Genomic DNA, 18667 nt, shown 5'->3' with positions numbered 1-18667 from the left:
TCCATAGACTAAAAGCTAAGATGCAATTATCAGATATAAAATTTTATCAATAGTGTACGAGGTATGTTAAAAAATATGAATTTCGCTCAAGACTAAAGTACCTTTATATTTCACAATATCGAAAATTGTTATTAGGAAAAGTTATTTAAAATTAAAAATTATGTTATAATGTGCAATTATATTCATCTAATTGAAAAAAATAAAAAAATTTAAAAATTTTCTCAAATTACGGATACTTTTGGATATCCTACAGATATCTTATATAAAAATAGTCCTAGATTTTTTGCAATACACCATTTTAAAGTAAAGAAAATAAGCTTTTTTTGTTCCACAATATATATACCTAAATGTACAAGAAAAAAAGTCATAATGAGAAATTTAAAAAATAATCATAAAAAATATCAAAAATCATTAAGAGTATAATACCATGAAAAAGCATAAATTGCTCAAAAATAGTCACACAACCTTATACAATAGACCATTTTAAAGGTAATTGACTTATTTCTACTAATTGTACCATTGCATAAACCTAGAAATGTGTAGAAAAAAGTTACAGAACAATGTTTGCGAAATAATATAGAAAATGGCCCAAAAATGCTGTGAGTGGCGAACTTTGAAAAATCTTATTTCCGAAACTTTAAATCTTAGAGGCTTCTACAAAACGTCATTATAAAGAGAAATAATGGAAGGTATTTTTCACTGAAGCAACGCCTATACCTATATCACTGTGGAAAAAGGTATGGGGCAAAAGACAAAATTGCTTTCTTTCGTATTTTTTTCTTGTTTTTCTCTTGAATATATTTTTGTAAAAAAATACTTTTGACTTTAAAAAGTGATATTTCGATAGTATATTTAACCTGGAATAATTTTCCTGTAGACGTGTTTGTACCAGCAGTGCATAGAACTAACCCTAATTCACCCTGTGCCTAGGGACTAATTCACCTCTTTCTCAAAATCGCACCCATTTAAATGGTAGCACTCCGCGGTTTTTTCAAATCTAGAGTTCCATTGACCATTTGAGACAATAAAATCCCGTTAACGTTGTATTTCCTTTTAGATCTCTTATTTTGAACATATTGAATAGCCTATCATATGCACAGGTCAAGATAGGAAAAAGAACATCGATGCCATGTAGTATTCCATCAGGACTCAGACAAGGAGACCCTTATCACCATTGCTATTCAATTTGACCATAGAATATGCAATAAGTAAAATATTGTCTGAGCTGACAGGGGGACTTGCAAATCGAGGATCAAAACTATTGTTGGTATTTGCTCATGATCTAGATGCAGTCTCTCATTATACAAAAGGCGTGTATTTTCGTAACTCGAGGAGGAAACAGGTAGAATCTCTCAGCAAAGTAGTCTGTTAGGAAACCAAGGTTTATGCAGAGCATAACTATTAATAAGCACAACTTCAAAGTAGCAAAAGAGTTTAAATATCTGGGAGCGGTAATCACAGGTGACAACCACGTGAAAAAAGAGGTCTCAGAAAGGGGAATAAAGCATTATACTTCCCTATCATCATTATTAAGATATAAGCTGCTAAAAAGACATTATAATTTAAGATTATTCTATCTTCTATATCCTCTATACCCTATCTTCATTATTTTCTGTCTTGTGTTAAAGCCATATCCATGATGAACATCATTCAGTGGTACCAGCCAATATCTAAAGCGAACAAACAGCTCATATACAATAGCATACTTAAAAGTATAATCACATATGGCAGTGAAGTTTGGCCACTGAAACAAAGAATGGAAAAAATGCTACTAGTAACAGAAATGGACTTCTGGAGAAGAGCAGCAGACAAATCAAGAAGAGATCGGATACCAAATGAGAGAATACGAGAAATTATGGGAGTCACACATACAATAATTGATGACATAAAAACAAAACAACTAGTATGGTACGGCCATGTACAGAGAATGCCAGATGACAGGATCCCTAAGCAGATTTTGGCATGGACACCACAAGGGAGAAGAAAAAGGAAGGCCGAGGGAAGGCCGAGAAGAAGCTGGAGGGAGGGAATTGAAAAAGAACTAGAGGAAAGAGAAATCCCTCCAGGTCTATGGTTAAACAGAGAAGAATGGCGGTTAGGAGTCAAAAGGCGTCGGAGAACGCTGTAAACCGATAGAAGTAGTAGTATTTAAGATTTTACATGTCAATTATTCGCCCAGTTTTTATATGGAAGTGAAACATAGACTCTACATCAGCCGGAAATAAATAAGCTGCTGATATTTGAAAGGAAGGTTCTCAAAATGATATCTGACCCTCAAAGAGATGAATTGACAGGAGAGTGGAGAAGCAGCCATAATGCTGAATGGTACTCTGTATGATACTAATAATAATAATATCGTATGGCATTTTTGCCGGGGAGATCCTTTCGGATTGTTACGGCGCCATTTACATCTTTAACCCTGTTTCAAGTAACTAGTGTCGATGTACACTAGCCCAGGGTGACCGACGGCTTAACGTGCTCTCCGAGGCACGGTGAAACGGCTCGTATCATTTTTAGAAATGAAAAATTGATTGCCGTTGGTAGGGCTCGAACCCGCGTGCTCTGCGTATGAGGCCAGTGATCATGCCGTTGAGCTACGGCCGTTCACAATATATGGTACTGAAAACATATAACCGGATAATATGGGCAGGTCATGTGGTAAGATCAGAGGAAGAGAGAGTGTTAAAGACAGTGTTTTTTGAGAGACTAGACATTAGAAGATCAGTAGGCAGTCCCAGTTAAATATGGAAGGATGATGTTGAAGCTGATTTATGTAAGACTGGGGTACAACAATGTCAAATGGAAGCGCAAGATCGTAGAAGATGGAGGGCTATAGTGGATGTGGTGAAGACTCACCCCGAGTTGTAAACACTCAACGAAAAAGGTACGTAATATTATCTAATAAAAATGTTAATTCAGACAACAAAAGCAATAGATACTTAAAATTTGTCCAATTCTTGGTTTTAGTGGAACAACAAAGCGATGTTCATAAATTTCATTATGTTCGTTAGTTGATCCAATGTATTACGTTTAGTGAATGGATGAACATCCATTTATTAATATTACGAACACTGTTCACTGAGACAACGACCACTATTCATTGAAACAACAAAGTCGTTAATTGACCGACGAAGGCTATTCGTTGTGTCAATAACAGTGTTATTTCTCCTAACGTATTTCGTTTATTTCTACAATTATTTCCGTTTATTCTTACAATTAATTCCGTTCATTCCCACAATAAATTCGGATATTATTACAAGCTATTATTATTATTATTACTATTCATCCCTACTATGAACGTTTTTTTTATTGATAATTACTGAATGCATTAGCTCAATGTATGATATTAATTGATTAATAATAATTTTGCAAATCCCCGTTTTTTGTCCTAAACCTAATGGACTTTACACTGTGTGATTTCTCATATGATTTCACTTATACAGTGGGTTGGAAAAAGTGTTGTCCCCTTATTAACTTATTTATTTTTAGCACATAAGCAAAACACTCGGAAAGGTCGATTTTTAAAATAATCAAAGTATATTATAACATCAATGTTTCGAACTTTACGCGATCCCTCTTCAGGTGACAGCCACAACTTTGGTTTTTTAAAATGGGAAAGTACATCATGTGACAGCTCGTTTAAAAGCGTTTGAAATAGTGATTCCAAAAATGTATAACACTTTAATCCTTTTGGAGAGCGCAGGTGCAAAATTTCGATCGAATTCTTTTTAAACGCATTCATTTTTTTGGAATCCTGAGAAAACTAAATAAGTATTTTTGAAGAATTTAAAAGCAGAATAAAAGATTATATTATTACCGAGGGCTGAAAGTCCCGTAGAAAAAACAAAAAGTTTCTTTTGAATGGTATATTTGAAATTAAAAATCATACTAAATTTTCTCTTTTTCACCCCTGTGACTTATTAAAATAATCATTATAGAAGTTCTCAGGGACTTCAGACCCTCGATAATACTGTAATATTTTATTCTGCGTTTAAATTTTTCAAAAATACTAATTAGTTTTCTCAGGATTCGAAAAAAATGAATACGATAATAGACACACGAAAACTTCCTTCCAGTAGGGACTACACTTGGAAACGAAATGAAATTATTCGGCAGAGGTAACAGCATTGTATAACAAAGAACGATAAGGAATAGCTATTTGTATAACAAGGGAGGAAAGTGCTAATTTTCCTCCCGAGAATGAAGTTTACTGCCCGACGCGTAGCGGAGGGCAGTAATCATTCAAGGGAGGAAAAGGCACTTTACTCCCATGTTATACATATGGTTTTTCCACCTTCCTCAAATAACAAGTCATTTTTTCATTTTTACTTAATTTATTTATGTAACTAACCAACAAAATTTATTAGAACTAAAACTAACAAGTAGGTACAATATAACTGTCAACTGTCAAATATAAGTCAAATTATTAATGTAAACATTGTTAAATCAGAATAACAATTTACTGTTTTTTACCATTTTGCAAAATATAGAGTGTTTTTAAATAAACGTTAAAATGTATAGATACTTACGTAATAGAAAATAGATATTGTACAGGGCGTCAATAAGTTATATTTCATGAATGAAATACCATGACGTCACTTTTACTTTTCCTCCCTAGGGAGGAAAAGTACAACTTTGCTCCCTACAATCAGGTCCGGAAAGGTATACTTTCGGTAGAGGTAGGTGGAAAAAGCCGTTACATTTCAAATGGTCAAGCAAAACATTTATTTTTTCAACAACTTCGTTTATTGCTACCATGAACGCATTGATTGTGGTTATTAAACGCAGTAGTAGATTGATTAATGCATTCGTTGTCACAATAATCAGTTTACATCTATGGAATAATCAAATATTACTCTATATTAGTCTATATTAACAACATTTGTACATTGTTTTAATGAAATCTGTACGTTGTCACGATAAACCAAGGTAATTACTTATCATCTACGAAATCAAGAAAGTGCTTTGCTGCCAGAATTACCATTATTTATTAAATATACGAAACTAACTTATTGTTTGAATAAATTGAGTGTTATTGATTAATGTACTCTAGTTATTTTCACAATTATAATTCAATCATTGTGACAATAATCAAATATTCAAATATATTGATCAATATCTAAAAGTTCGTTGAAACAAAAAATTAAATTGTTGTTAATCAATATTACGAACTAAATTTTTTTGAGTGAAGCCAGTCAAGAAGAAGAGATTTTTCTGGAAACTATATTTGATCGGGCTAAAGTACTTACGTATTCCTCCATCGCCACAATTTCCAGCCCAACCAAGACAATAACTTCCACCGGAATTGTATCCTTTTCCTCCAGCATGCTGTCCACAACCAGGATGCATTTGGTGCATGTGATATGTTACTGGATGTGGGAAGCTATCACTACACAATTCGCACAACGTTTCGACGCCTGATGACTGAAGATAGCTGGATAAACCACCTAAATCTTCTTTTGAAATAAAAAAATAAACTGAGTTAACTAATTATAGTTTAAATTTAAATACAGTCAGAAAAATGAAAGAATACCCATGAACGAACATATTTATAAAACACGCTGTATTTTCCTGTCAACGTGTGACAAAGAAAATTGCCCAGCGCAATAGGGAACTTGCATAAATTTTTAAATATTAAAATGATATTAAAAAACATAAGGTAACATTATCTTAAAACGCTTGCATGCGAAAAAAACAAATATTTTTAACCCGTACGCTAATTACGACGCTTTGAAAATGCTATAAAATTCAAATATCTTAGGAGGCTCTTGAACGTCCTTCTATTGGTCCGACGTCACGGGCCACGGCTAGCAGTCGGAAACAACGCGATTAGGGTAGGTATCACGGGTATATTACATTTTATTCGTCTTTAATGGAAAATTCCTAGGTATTATTTATGTTCATCTTATATATTGTAATAAGTAGTTCCCCTATCAGCTTAGTTTTAAACTGAAATTGATAAAGTCGAGTGCTACTTTGTAAAGAGTTTAAAACGCATAATATGAAGGCAAATAAGTAAGAGTTATTAATAAGCATGTTTAAACCGTTTATAACAATAGTTTGGTACCATTATATTATAGTATTCGGTTTACCCCGTGGGTTTGATCTACCTATCTCTAATCGAAGGATTTCGTATATCCTGGAAAAGATTACGGTGTAATTTGCATTATAATAAAGATTATATTTTATTGAAATGTTTATTAGTACCTACTGGAGCCTTTCATTATTGTGTTCAAAGCCTTTTGAAAAAATATTATGGTGATTAGCAGACGTACCGATAGAACGTGTACATAGCCAACAAAATCCTTCTTTACAAAGTTAATAATACGCATAAATAAGAAGAATCATTATTGTAATTTTACAAGTTAATATCTTTATCATCTCAGCTTATACTTACACCGCATCCCTCGGTAGACCGCAAGCTGTAGTAGAAACTCGACTATAGGCCGCATACTATAGTAGCACCAATACTTTTTAGTTACTCTTACTTTTATTACTAAAAGTTATGTTTATTTTTAAGTTACTTGTTTCTTCTTTGTTCTTCAACACAAGAAACGACAAAAGTAATTTTATAAAAAAGAACTTTTTTGATACATGTCAACAGAGATAAAATGTTAATATTTTGCCTGTCACAGAAAAAATCATTTTTGCCACGGAATAAAACAAGATATTTCAACTACATTATTTATCTATGGGCAAACTGCATTAAAAATGCAATAGCCCACCGAACGGGCAAACGATACGAGTGGCCTATGACGTCAGACCCCAGCTCTCGCTTTTGCAGTTGTTTGAAATGGAAATTTTAGGCGGGGAAATTTTTGATCAGATGTTGTACATCATTGTTAATGTTGTACATATGATCATTGTTAAGACGTAATATTTTGAATATAACATTTTAAAACATAAATTAACAATTTTATGCAAAAAATTTTTTTAGTGCAAGTTCCCTATTATATGTAATAATAATTATTACATGTACTTGCGCTGGCCAATTTTTTGTGTGACACGGTGACAGGAAAATACAGCGTGTTTTGTATGTTCGTTCATGGGTATTCTTTCATTTTTCCTACTGTATGTTAAGTTAATAGGTTTTGAAGTACTTTAAGTACTATTACACCTAATATAGTAAATAAACTTGCGTGCATAGAAATCAATGGTGCCACAGCCCTATGAAGGGGCCTCGACCTTCCCAAGTCTATTACGCCAGTCAGTCCTATCCATTGCCAACCGTTGCCAGTTTGCTGAGAATATTTTTCTCCCATCCTCGTCCATAATCAATACCATCCTTCCATCTGAGTTTTGGCCTACCCCTATTTCTACTTCCCACAGGTTGTGACATAAGTATTCTTCTAGTAGGGTTGTTCTGCTGTGATTTTGCTAGATGTCCTGCCCATCTTAGTCTTCCTATTCTTATAATAAATACTATCTACGTCTTTACCACCAAATATATGTATATATCTGTGGTATAACTCGTGGTTATACATCCTCCTCCAAACACCTTTTTCACAGATGCCACCGAATATTCCTCTCAGGATCCTTCGTTCAAATATAAGCAGGAGGTTTTCATCTGCCTTGGAGATGGTCCATGTCTCCGATCCATATGTTAACACTGGTTGTATAAGGGTTTTAATATATGGTTATTTTTGTTTTTTGACTTAAGTTTCTGCTTCTCATATGTCTACTCAATCCAAAATAGCATTTGTTTACTAGGATTATCCTTCGCTTGATTTCCTCCGTCATAACTTTCTCCTTGGTGATCAGGGAGCCTAAGTTTGTGAATTTGTCCACCACTTCAAAGGTAGAGTTATCAACCGTGAATTGGTGACCGATGTTTCTAGCTCTATTGTTGGGTGTTGATGCCATCATCTTAGTTTTCTCCTCGTTTACTTGCAGACCCATATTTTTGAGGCATTTGAGAAGATGGTATACATTTCTTTTAGCTTGCGTGTTGTGCGGGCAACTAGGTCCACGTCATCTGCATATATGCCAAAATTTGGGATTATTTATTAAAAATATTTCCTCTGTTGTCTATTCGAACATCTCTGACCGCCTTTTCCAGAGCTATGTTGAAAAGGAGACACACGTGCATAGAAATTGGCCCACTTAAATTTGGTCATTTTTTATGTCTCGAATTTCCTAAACCTTTTGTCCGATTTAAGTGAGGTTTTTAATATGTTTATAGCCTTATTCTCTAACAAAACCGCTGAAATAATATTGATGCTAAACAGGTAAATTTTCATTGTATACCGGGTGTACGAATCAAACTGTGTTTTTTCTCAAAGTTCGCATCACCCTGTGGAATATTCTAGCATTTATAAAATACTGAAATTAAAATCAACCTATCAACCTATAGCATCATATTTTCTCAACATTCTGTTTTTTATTCATTCGTTTATGTTGGACCATAAAAAAGTTAGTTATTTTAACAACTAGCTATGTTTTTCGTCAATACAGGGTGTTTTTAAATAAGTATGACAAACTTTAAGGGGTAGTTCTGCATGAAAAAATAATAACAGTTTGCTTTATAATCATATGTCCGCAAATGCTTTGTTTCCGAGATAGGGGGTGTTGAAATTTTTCTTACAAACTGACGATTTATTTATTGCTTTACAACCGGTTGAGATATGCAAATGAAATTTGGTGGGTCTTAAGGCGTAATCATTGCACATTTTTTTACATACAATCAAGAATGTACTATTCACCATTGACTCGCATAAGGGTAATATGACCGATCATATCACCCGTATGCACGTCAATGCATCCAAAATAGAAGCAAATTCCTGAAATATACTATAATATGTCTGTTATACTGAAAAAAGTGTAGAAATATAGAATTGTAAAATAATACTAACCTAAATAGTTTCTAGGAGGTATTTTCTTTTTTCTATACTTTTTAATTTCTCTTTCCAAATGAATGTTCTTCTCTCTTTCAGTTTTATTATCTTTCTTTTCTTTAACATTACAAGGACTACTCGAAGCAATCTGTTGTGTCATGGCTTTTAAACAATTCGTGGTCAGTTCTTCCCATAAGTACACTAGCGCCTTAAGTGCTGGTGGTAAAACTGAGATAGTTTGATATCCGTAGCCGTCAGTAGGATACTTTTCCCCTTCTTTTATAACGTCTTCGTTGATTTTTTTGCGATTTCTATTGGCACTTGCGTTCGCTGCTGATCTGGTTAGTGACTCCAGCGTGGATGGCTGGATATGCAAGTAAGTTCCGGCGTTGCTTACTTCGACGGAGTGCCTTTGTCTGGCTTTCTCTTCCTTGCTTAATTCCTTTTGTCTTTTATCGATTGGAATATCTGGACGTGTTACCACGAGAGCGCCTTGTTTCGGTAAGGTCGGATGAAATTTTAAGAACGACGCGCAGGCCATTGCATCATGTACAATTCCTAAAAAAGATACTTGTAGAATAGTAATAAATAAATAGAAAAAAATATACAGAAACCGCCACGCTACTAGACACACGGCCACATTGAGCTAATACAGTCCAGGACCTCGATTTTTGACCCTTCGCTTCGTTATCGATCATTCTCTATCTGTACACTAAACAGATACGAAGCGAATACGTTCGACAACGAAGCGAAGGGTCAAAAATCGAGGTCCTGGACCGTTCACTTGTTGCACTGTTTACTTTTACGTCTAGTGACGTCTAGCTAGAATGTCAGAAAATGTATAGAAACTAATATAAACATAGAAAGTTGACAGTTTATAGAACAGTGGTATTTGAAGTTTATAGTTCTCATTGTGTTAAAGTTGTAAAAACTATAAAGTATTGTTATATTGTTGGTGTAGTAACAATACTATTAATTAATGTTTTATTTAATTAATTAATTAACGTTTGTATGGAAAAACCATTATATTGAATAGTTTATTGACAGTCACATGACATGACACACATGAAAGTCACCGGTATATTGTGATTGCGCGCAGCGGTCAAATACCTCCTGGGGTACTCTACACTCTAATACCCGAAAGTTAGGTTTGGGCTGAAGGGTTCGGTCTTCCTCCTTTGAAAATTGTACTGTATAATATATAATATATATAATACATTAATTTTTTAATTAATTAATTTTTTAAAATTAGCAAAATTTCCGTTCAAAACGAATAAGAAGTAAATAAAACTTAGACACCCTGTTGAGAACCCTGACCGCTGCGCGCAATTGCAATCTGCCCGAAAGTCACAGGTGAGAACGGGTCGGATTACGCCAAGCCTAGCAATTAGGTACCCGCAGTACCCGCAATCTTTTGATTTGTTTGAAGACATATCGACAATGATTTCGAAATAGGTTGTGGAACCTAAGGTCAAACCAAACAAGGAACCAAAGGTCAAATTGCTTGGGACTTGCCGGGCATTTTCAAAGGCGTTTATACACGTGTCGCGAGGTAATTTTGCGAAATAAGCGTTGACGGAATAGATTATGTATTATATTATTTAAGTTAACATGTAAATATAAAGTAAAGCGGCTTTTATTTTGATTAAAATTATTTAAAAGGACTTACGGCTTTCAGCGGAGTCAGAGCTTCTCAAAAATTATCCGTATTAACAATTTGTTGTTGGTTTTCTTTAGTAATACTGAAAATACGTAGTTCATCGTAGATTATATTCGGGTAGGTTTTTCTGACGCTGTGAATACCTATTGGCTCCCGACATCATTTATATTGCACTATTTGCATCTGGATTTTTGTGTACATTATAAGCGTACATAACACCATCTGTATCCTATGTACTAGTACTAGGTAGGTACCTATTCGACTATTCCATTTTGACTGCGCGTCTACCAAATAGTCCTCGGGCCCACATATAAAATTATTATTTATAACCACACCGTCGAAATTTTTTGTACTTGTTATTTGGGTGGAGTCGGACAAATTTGGAACTTGGCGCATTATGGTAGTGGGGCGTTTGTCTGTCAAGCTATCACGAAGTTGTCAATTTTATGCAAGAAAAAAATTTATAACCACATTGGTCATTTTATTATCAATGGTTTTTATCATATAAACAGCGAAAACTATTTTGTCGGACAAAAATATTGGCCATATTATGAAGCATCGGACACGCTAAATATGTCAAATTTATGAAAATATTAAATTCATTACCACATGGCTAATTTTAACAGAATTTACCATAAAATAATTTTACAATAATGTGGTAACCTTGTCGGACAATTTTCACGGGGCTTATGCGCAGTCGGATGCGCCGAAGATGTCAATTTCATGTAATTTTTTTTATTTGCAACCATTTTTCCCACAAAAATAGGAGGTTATAAGTAATTATATTCTAAATCAAAAAATCTAAGTGTTCGACAAAAATATTGGGACAAATCGACAGTCGGACAAAAAATTTAATTTTTATTAATAAACTATACTTATAAAATATGCTGGGTTCATGCGTCCTTTATCTTCACAACCATTTTTCCGACAAAAGTAGTAGGTTACAAGTAATTATATTCTTAAACAAAAAATGTAATTGTCTTACAAAAATGTTGGAGCAAACTAACAGAAAACTTAATTATTTTAGGTTATCGACGCCCTTAAGAGGAGGCATTGTCAAAAAAAAACAGTTTTTCTCGGTTACTTTTGAATCGATTTAGCTCAAAATTGGTACACGTACTAAGTACGTCATTTAAAAGAGCGTGACGTAGAGTTGTACCCAAAATTTTCCAAAAAAATTTCCGACAAGAGGGAAAATTTTGGAAAAATTTTGATCTGAAAATTTGTGTACATACTCCTTGAATAATGACGAACATCGCTCTGTAGTTTCTTTTCTCGAATATTCAAAAAAAAATTCCGACAAGAGGGAAAATTTCGGAAATTTTTTTGAACATTTTGGACCCATTATTTGGGGTTCCGTCACTGGCTATATATTAGAAGATACGTATAATTAGATCGATCGTCTAAAAATCAAGTTTTTGGTGGTAAAAAGTGAATTTTAAAACTTATAAACAACAATTAATAAAACTTAATTAATAGTTAAATGGTTTAAAATATTTACATAGTGAAAATTCATAATATTTTATTGTGGAAGTGTAAATTTAGTTTATTAACCTACAAACAAGTAAGACGCGTGGTGACAGAATTTAATAAGGTACTCAAAATTAACAATAACATAAACATAGGCGTAACAATTCAAGATAAGAATATTCCATATTTTTATTATTAAAAATAGATTTTGGATCCTCTGGACGGTTGGATGGTTAAAGTATTGGATTATAATAGTATAAATATTCTTTAAACCATAATAAATAAAGTAAGCCTAAAATCAACTTAAAAATCAATTTAAAAATAAAATACTTGATTTAAAATCTAAACAAACTACATTTAACCACTCAAGGAAAGGCGGTTCCTCCGCAGGGTCGACTTGGGATAAACCTTTATCGGTGAGTGGTCGTGTAGGGAAAGGTAAAAACAAATACATCGTCATGGAAAAAATAATGGAAGAAATAATAGAAAAACTTAATAAAATGGAAGAGAGAGAGATTAGGGTAGAAAATAAAATAGATGCTATATCAATCGAACTCAATAAGCTAAAATTAGAAAATGAACTGATCAAAAGGGAAAACCTGGAAATCCAAGAGGAGATGAAATTGCAAGAAAGAAGAATCGAGGCTCTAGAAAAAGAAGTAAGAAAGAAAAACATTGTGATACATGGTGTAGACGAAACAACAAATGAAAATAGAGCAATCCTAAAAAATAAATTCAAAGAAATAACTAATAAAATGAACATTTCAATAGACGAAAACGAGGAGATACAAGATATCTATAGAGTAGGAAACCAAAATAATAAAAGCAGGCCTATAAAAATAGAACTTAAACATGTGTCGAAAAAAATAGAGATACTAAGCCAAACACGCAGACTCAAGGGCAGCAAAATATTCATTACGGAAGACTACTCAAAAGAATACCAACAGAAAAGGAAATTTCTAATCCACCAACTGAAATTGGCTAGAGATAAAGGTTACAGAGCGTTCCTAAACTATAACGGGCTCAAAATAGATGGAGAAATATATACCCCGGAGCAGTTGGGCTACAAAAATGATAACAATGGAGAAATTCAACCTGAAAATGGAGCAGAGGAACAAAAAACAAAGGGGAGAAAAGCGAGTGAAAGATCCCCAGGAAACGAAATACAGCAAATACCAAAATCAATAAGAACAGCAGAAGGGGGAGCATATAACTCAAAAAACTGAAAACACAGGCACCAAAAACTGCAAAGATACTAGTAAAAAAGACAACGCAAATGGAAAAGGACAACGAAAATAATGGAAAGGAAACAACAATAATAGGTACTTGGAATATCACAAGTCTTTATGGTAAAGAATTCGAATTGACAGAGGAAATGAAAACATACGGCATTGACATCCTAGGCCTGAGTGAAACGAAGAAGAAGGGAAGAGGAAATATGAGATGTGGCGATGGTTACAAGCTCTTCTACTCAGGTGTACAAGAAATGGAAAGAGCAAAAGAGGGAGTCGGTTTTATAATCACGGATGATCTGAGTGGGAGAGTTGTAAAATACCAAGCAATAAACTCTAGAATAATTACCGTAAGTATAAAACTAGACGAGTTAGTTAGCATAATACAAATATATGCACCAGTCGAGGGCACAGAAGAACAGAAAATGTCTCAATTCTATAGCGAACTCCAAACAGCTTTAGACGAAGTGAGAGAAGATACTGAGAACATAATTATTATGGGAGACTGGAATGCTAGAGTTGGAAATGACATCAACAAGGGACTTGGAAGCCTTGGGCGGTATGGAGAAAAAGCTGAGAACAGAAATGGGAAGAAGATGATACAATTTTGTGTAAATAACGACTTAAAAATTGGAAATACATTCTGGTATCAAAATATGGAGGACAGATACACTTTTGAAGCACAGGAAAGAAATGCCAAAAGTCTAATAGATTACATCGTGATTCCTGCAGAAATGAATATTATCAAAAATATAAAAACAGAAAAATTTGCAGAACTTAATACTCAACACAAGCTACTCGTAGCCGAAATGACTACAAAGAAAAAGCAATATATAGTCGATAAGTCATACACTAAGATAAATATTAAGAAGCTGAAAACAGAGAAAGAGAAAAGTGACTATAAACAAGAAATATATGAGGAATTGCAAAGAATGGAGCTGGAAAGAGAGCAATTGGATATGGAAGAAAGATGGAAAATACTAAAAGACACACTATATAAAACAGCAGAGAAAATTTGTGGAAAAAAGTCAATAAATAAATATCATAAGAGAACAGAATGGTGGAGTCAAGAACTAAAGAAAATAATAAAGGAAAAGAAGCAAGCCTGGAAAAAATATCAACAATGTAGAAATGAAAATAACAAAGTAGAATACATGGAGAAACGTAATAGAGCAAAGATAGCAGTAAGGAAAGCGAAAAATATGAGCTGGGAAGAATTCGGAAAAGAATTGGAAGCAAATTACAAAACAGATAACAGAAAATTCTGGAACCGTATAAAGGGTCTAAGAGGGAAAAAAGGTAGGGAACAGTATGGAATCAAAGATAAAAATAACCAATTGAAAATAGAGACTACAGAAATAGTAGAAGTATGGAAACAATACTACGAAGATAAATTCAAACACGAAGAAGTAGAAATATATGAAGCAGGAAGAAATAGACCAGAACTGGAGGAGGAAGAGGAACCAGAGAGTATAAGGAAGGAAGAACTGGAAGAAGCTATAAACAATATTAAACTTGGAAAAGCGGCAGGAGAGGACCAACTAGATCCAGAAATGATAAAATGGATGGGTGAAAAAGGAGAGGACTGGCTATTACAGATATGCAAGGAAGCATGGAGTACAGAGAAAATCCCAGATGACTGGAAGAAGAACATAGTTCTACCAATATACAAAAAAGGACAACATAATGAATGCGAGAATTATAGAGCAATATGCTTGTCATCGGTCGCCTTCAAGGTATACACGAGAATTATAGAGAAGCGTCTAAGATCAGTGATAGAGAAAGAATTGGAAGACGAACAGGCTGCATTCAGATCAAACCGTCAAACAAACGATAACGTCTACATCATAAGAAATATAATAGAGAGACAATGCCGTAAAGGGAATGAACTATTTCTCATGTTCGTCGATCTGAAGGCGGCATTTGATACGATAAACAGAGAAATATTGTGGAAAATATTGGAGAGCTATAATATACCAAAAAAGATGATAAAAGTCATAAAATCTATATATATGGAAGTAGAAGGCCAAGTACAAATAAATGGAGAAAGATCAGGCACTTTTAAATGGGATAAGGGAATTAAACAAGGAGATGGACTAAGCCCCCTCTTGTTTATAATAGTCATGGATACTTTAATCAAAAATACCAAAGATCAAACAAGAAACCTTCAATACATAGTAGGATATAAAAACTTAAATGCAATAAAGATCAACTCCCTTCTATACGCTGATGATATAGTTCTAATCACAGACACAGTAGAGAAAATGCAGAAACTAATAGATATTTGGCAAAAAGAGATACATAAATTAAAAATGGAAATGAACCTCAACAAAACAAAACTTATGATAATAAATGAAGATGAGAAAAGAGAAAGGAATACTAATATAATAGTAAGGAAAAAAGTAATAGAACATGTATCTACTTTTGAATATCTGGGAAATATAATAATAGATGATGGGAAAACGGACTTGGCAATAAGTAATAAACTGAAGAAGGCAACTAGCGTGTATTACTCTTTAAATAATACAATTTTTGGAAAGTCAGAAATAAGCAACAAAACTAAACTCAGAGTATATAACAGCATAGTAAATCCGATAATGACATATGGGGCGGAAACATGGATTGTCCAAAAGAAACATGAATCAATGATAAACGCGACGGAGATGAAATACATGAGAAAAATAGCCGGAGTTACGAAGTTTGACAGATTCAGAAATGAAGATATAAGAAGAGAGTTGGAACAAGAACCGATAATTAGGAAGATCGAAAACAAACAATTAAGCTGGTTTGGACACATACAACGAATGGAGCAAAATAGACTTACAAAGAAGGTACATGAAGCCAAAATGGGAAACAAAAGAAAAAAGGGAAGGCCGAGGAAGACATGGATGGACCAGATCCAAGATATAGGTGAAAGGAGACACATCAGTATGAGGGATATGAAGAAACTGGCCACCAATAGAAGCAATTGGAAGAAGTGGATAAAAGGCGGAACCCGACATCCGACGCCCTGAAGGGCACTAAGGATTATGAGAAAGAAAGAAAGAAAGGACCCATTATTTTTGTCCGACAAGTGATCCAATATGCATTACACATGTAAAAAAAAACAGTACAAAATAAAAATGACATCTGTGGTACTAAATAAAAAAATTCCAGGAAATTGACATCTTCGGCTCATCCGACTGCGCATATGCCCCGTGAAAATTGTCCGACAAGGTAACCACATTAATGTAAAAATGTTTTATGGTAGATTGTGTTAAAATTAGCCATGTGGTAATAAATTTATTAATTAATAAATTTGACATAATTAGCGTGTCCGACGCGTCATATGGCACAATATTTCTGTCTGACAAAATTGTTTTCGCTGTTTATATGATAAAAACCATTGATTAAAATAAAATGACCAATGTCGTTATAAATTTTTTTCTTTCTTGCATAAAATTGATAACTACGTGACAGCTTGACAGACAAACGCCCCACTACCATAATGCGCCAACCTCCAAATTTGTCCGACTCCACCCAAATAACAAGTACAAAAAGATTCGACGGTGTTCTCATTAATGATAATTTTGTGTGGGCCAAGGACTAAAAGGGCGCCAGGGCATCAACTGCACACGGGCGCTACATGGGCTAGAGCCGCCTCTGAATCTGACTCATTTATATTGGCAATTCAGACGTATATTATACATTTTAAAGTAGAAGACTTTAAAATGATATCGTCAATATTTATGAGTTGCGTTCCTGGGACGACTTTACTAAAAGATAGTTCATTCGATTACATGAAATCAATCCCAACTCAATAATAACCGTCACAAAAAAATATCATAGCATGTGATCTGTCTTTAAAAAGACAACCAAATGCAACGATGACAGTAAAATTCTCGCGTTAGAGATTCCATAGTAAATCACGAGGGAAAACCAGGAAAAAACCTCATGATACTATCCCGACATCGTAAGTATTTGGTCTTACATTTAATTTACTTTAAAAAAAAACTAATACCAAATTCTGACTTTAATATGTTTAAATTATAATTATATGTTATAATTAATGTATTAATGTATTATATTAATAATAAATAGATATACAATAAGTAATACTAAAACATAAAATTTGTACTAACTCGATCTGTTATTGACTTACTAATCGTGGTATTTTCTTTCTATTGACTTCCTCTTTCAGTATGGGTAACTACATCCTACTGCATTCTACCGAGGAATTTGCGACACAATATTTCATCTTCAACAATATCCTAAGTGCGTCGTAGGGTTCATTCTCAGAAAATTCTCCATATCGGGAATATTCTCTGATTTTTCATTCTCAAGAATTTTCCAACACTAAATAAACGTAAGAAGTTAAAACATGTTTACCTTCGTGCCACAAGAAAGCAGCAAACATTGCTCTTAAAGATTCTGCTACAGAAGGACTCATAGCTTGCTTTACGTTTTTGCATCCTTAGTTTAATTTAGTCCCAGCAGGAAGTTGTTGCAAATTCGCAGGAGATATAGCTCTCTTCGGTCGGATTTTAGCCATGTTTCTATCCTTTCTTGCGAGCTTCGGAGACACTTTTCATCTTTTCCCATAGCTCCGATACAAAAATTCGATTTGATTGGAATGGTATTGCCGTTTTCGGGAGAAGTCTGTGTTCCAGTTTGCTTTAACCTTTTTGGACTCTGATACTTGGAAATGTCTGTGAACATATCGCATATTTAGTCTCTTCTTAAGCTGTTCAAAAAATCATCTGTCTCCTCTACGGCTATGGACTGAAGCATATCCAAAGCATCTCCTCGAAGAGCTACAGTCGACCTTTTCTTTTCGGACCATACGTTCGCTCTTGTAGCTGATTCGAACTGGTTCCATGAAGATTTTCCGTTAAAATTTGGGACTTTAAACCGAAGCGTACCTTCATCCTCTTCAATTATCGGTCGTGGCTCCAATTTACATTTGGGCTCATCGTTTTTTATCTCTGCTAAAATGGGTTCAATTCCTTTGTCTACTGTCCCTGTTTCCTCCATCTTCTTTACCATATATATTTCATCTTTTCTTTGAAAGCCAAAATATCAGCAGCAACTTGGTTTTTTAACAACAATATCTTGTCATGGAAATCAGAGGTGACCTTAGATATTTCCGATGAGATGTTAGCAGAAACTTTGCTTTCCAGAGATGTAATATGTAAATGTCACCAGAAACTTGATTTTTTAAAGATATGGTATCAACAGAAACTTTGGTCACATCCGAAGAAACTTTTGAAATATCAGCAAAATCTTTGTTTTCTAGTTTCAAAATTGACGAAATCAAAGCAGCATCTTTGCTCTCAAACACATAAATTTCTGGATCATGACCCTCTTCTTGTAGGGCGTTCTTCAAACGTTGGACTAAATCAGCCTTGTTTCCAACAGAATCCAGATCCCTATCTTCCAACTCCTTACGCAAGTCATTAACCCGCAACTCGTACAGGGAAACCATTATAACA

At 34.1% G+C, this 18667-nt stretch overlaps 1 protein-coding gene across 4 annotated transcripts in view; it reads right to left on the bottom strand.

Annotated features, from left to right (window-relative positions):
* LOC126889923 (E3 ubiquitin-protein ligase MYCBP2) overlaps window positions 1-18667 on the bottom strand; it is a 743799-nt gene that overhangs the window by 105348 nt on the left and 619784 nt on the right. For 3 of the 4 annotated variants that reach the window (XM_050658657.1, XM_050658659.1, XM_050658660.1), the window contains exons 36-37: window positions 8853-9392; window positions 5250-5456 (exon numbers count right to left, since the gene is read on the bottom strand). In XM_050658657.1, coding sequence (XP_050514614.1) covers window positions 5250-5456; window positions 8853-9392 — 747 coding nt within the window. The remainder of the gene's footprint in view (window positions 1-5249; window positions 5457-8852; window positions 9393-18667) is intronic. The other variant, XM_050658658.1, reaches the window with a different exon arrangement.

Source organism: Diabrotica virgifera, chromosome 8 (genome assembly GCF_917563875.1).
Source record: "Diabrotica virgifera virgifera chromosome 8, PGI_DIABVI_V3a".
Lineage (NCBI taxonomy): Eukaryota > Metazoa > Arthropoda > Insecta > Coleoptera > Chrysomelidae > Diabrotica > Diabrotica virgifera.
This window is presented reverse-complemented; position numbering and strand designations above follow the sequence as displayed.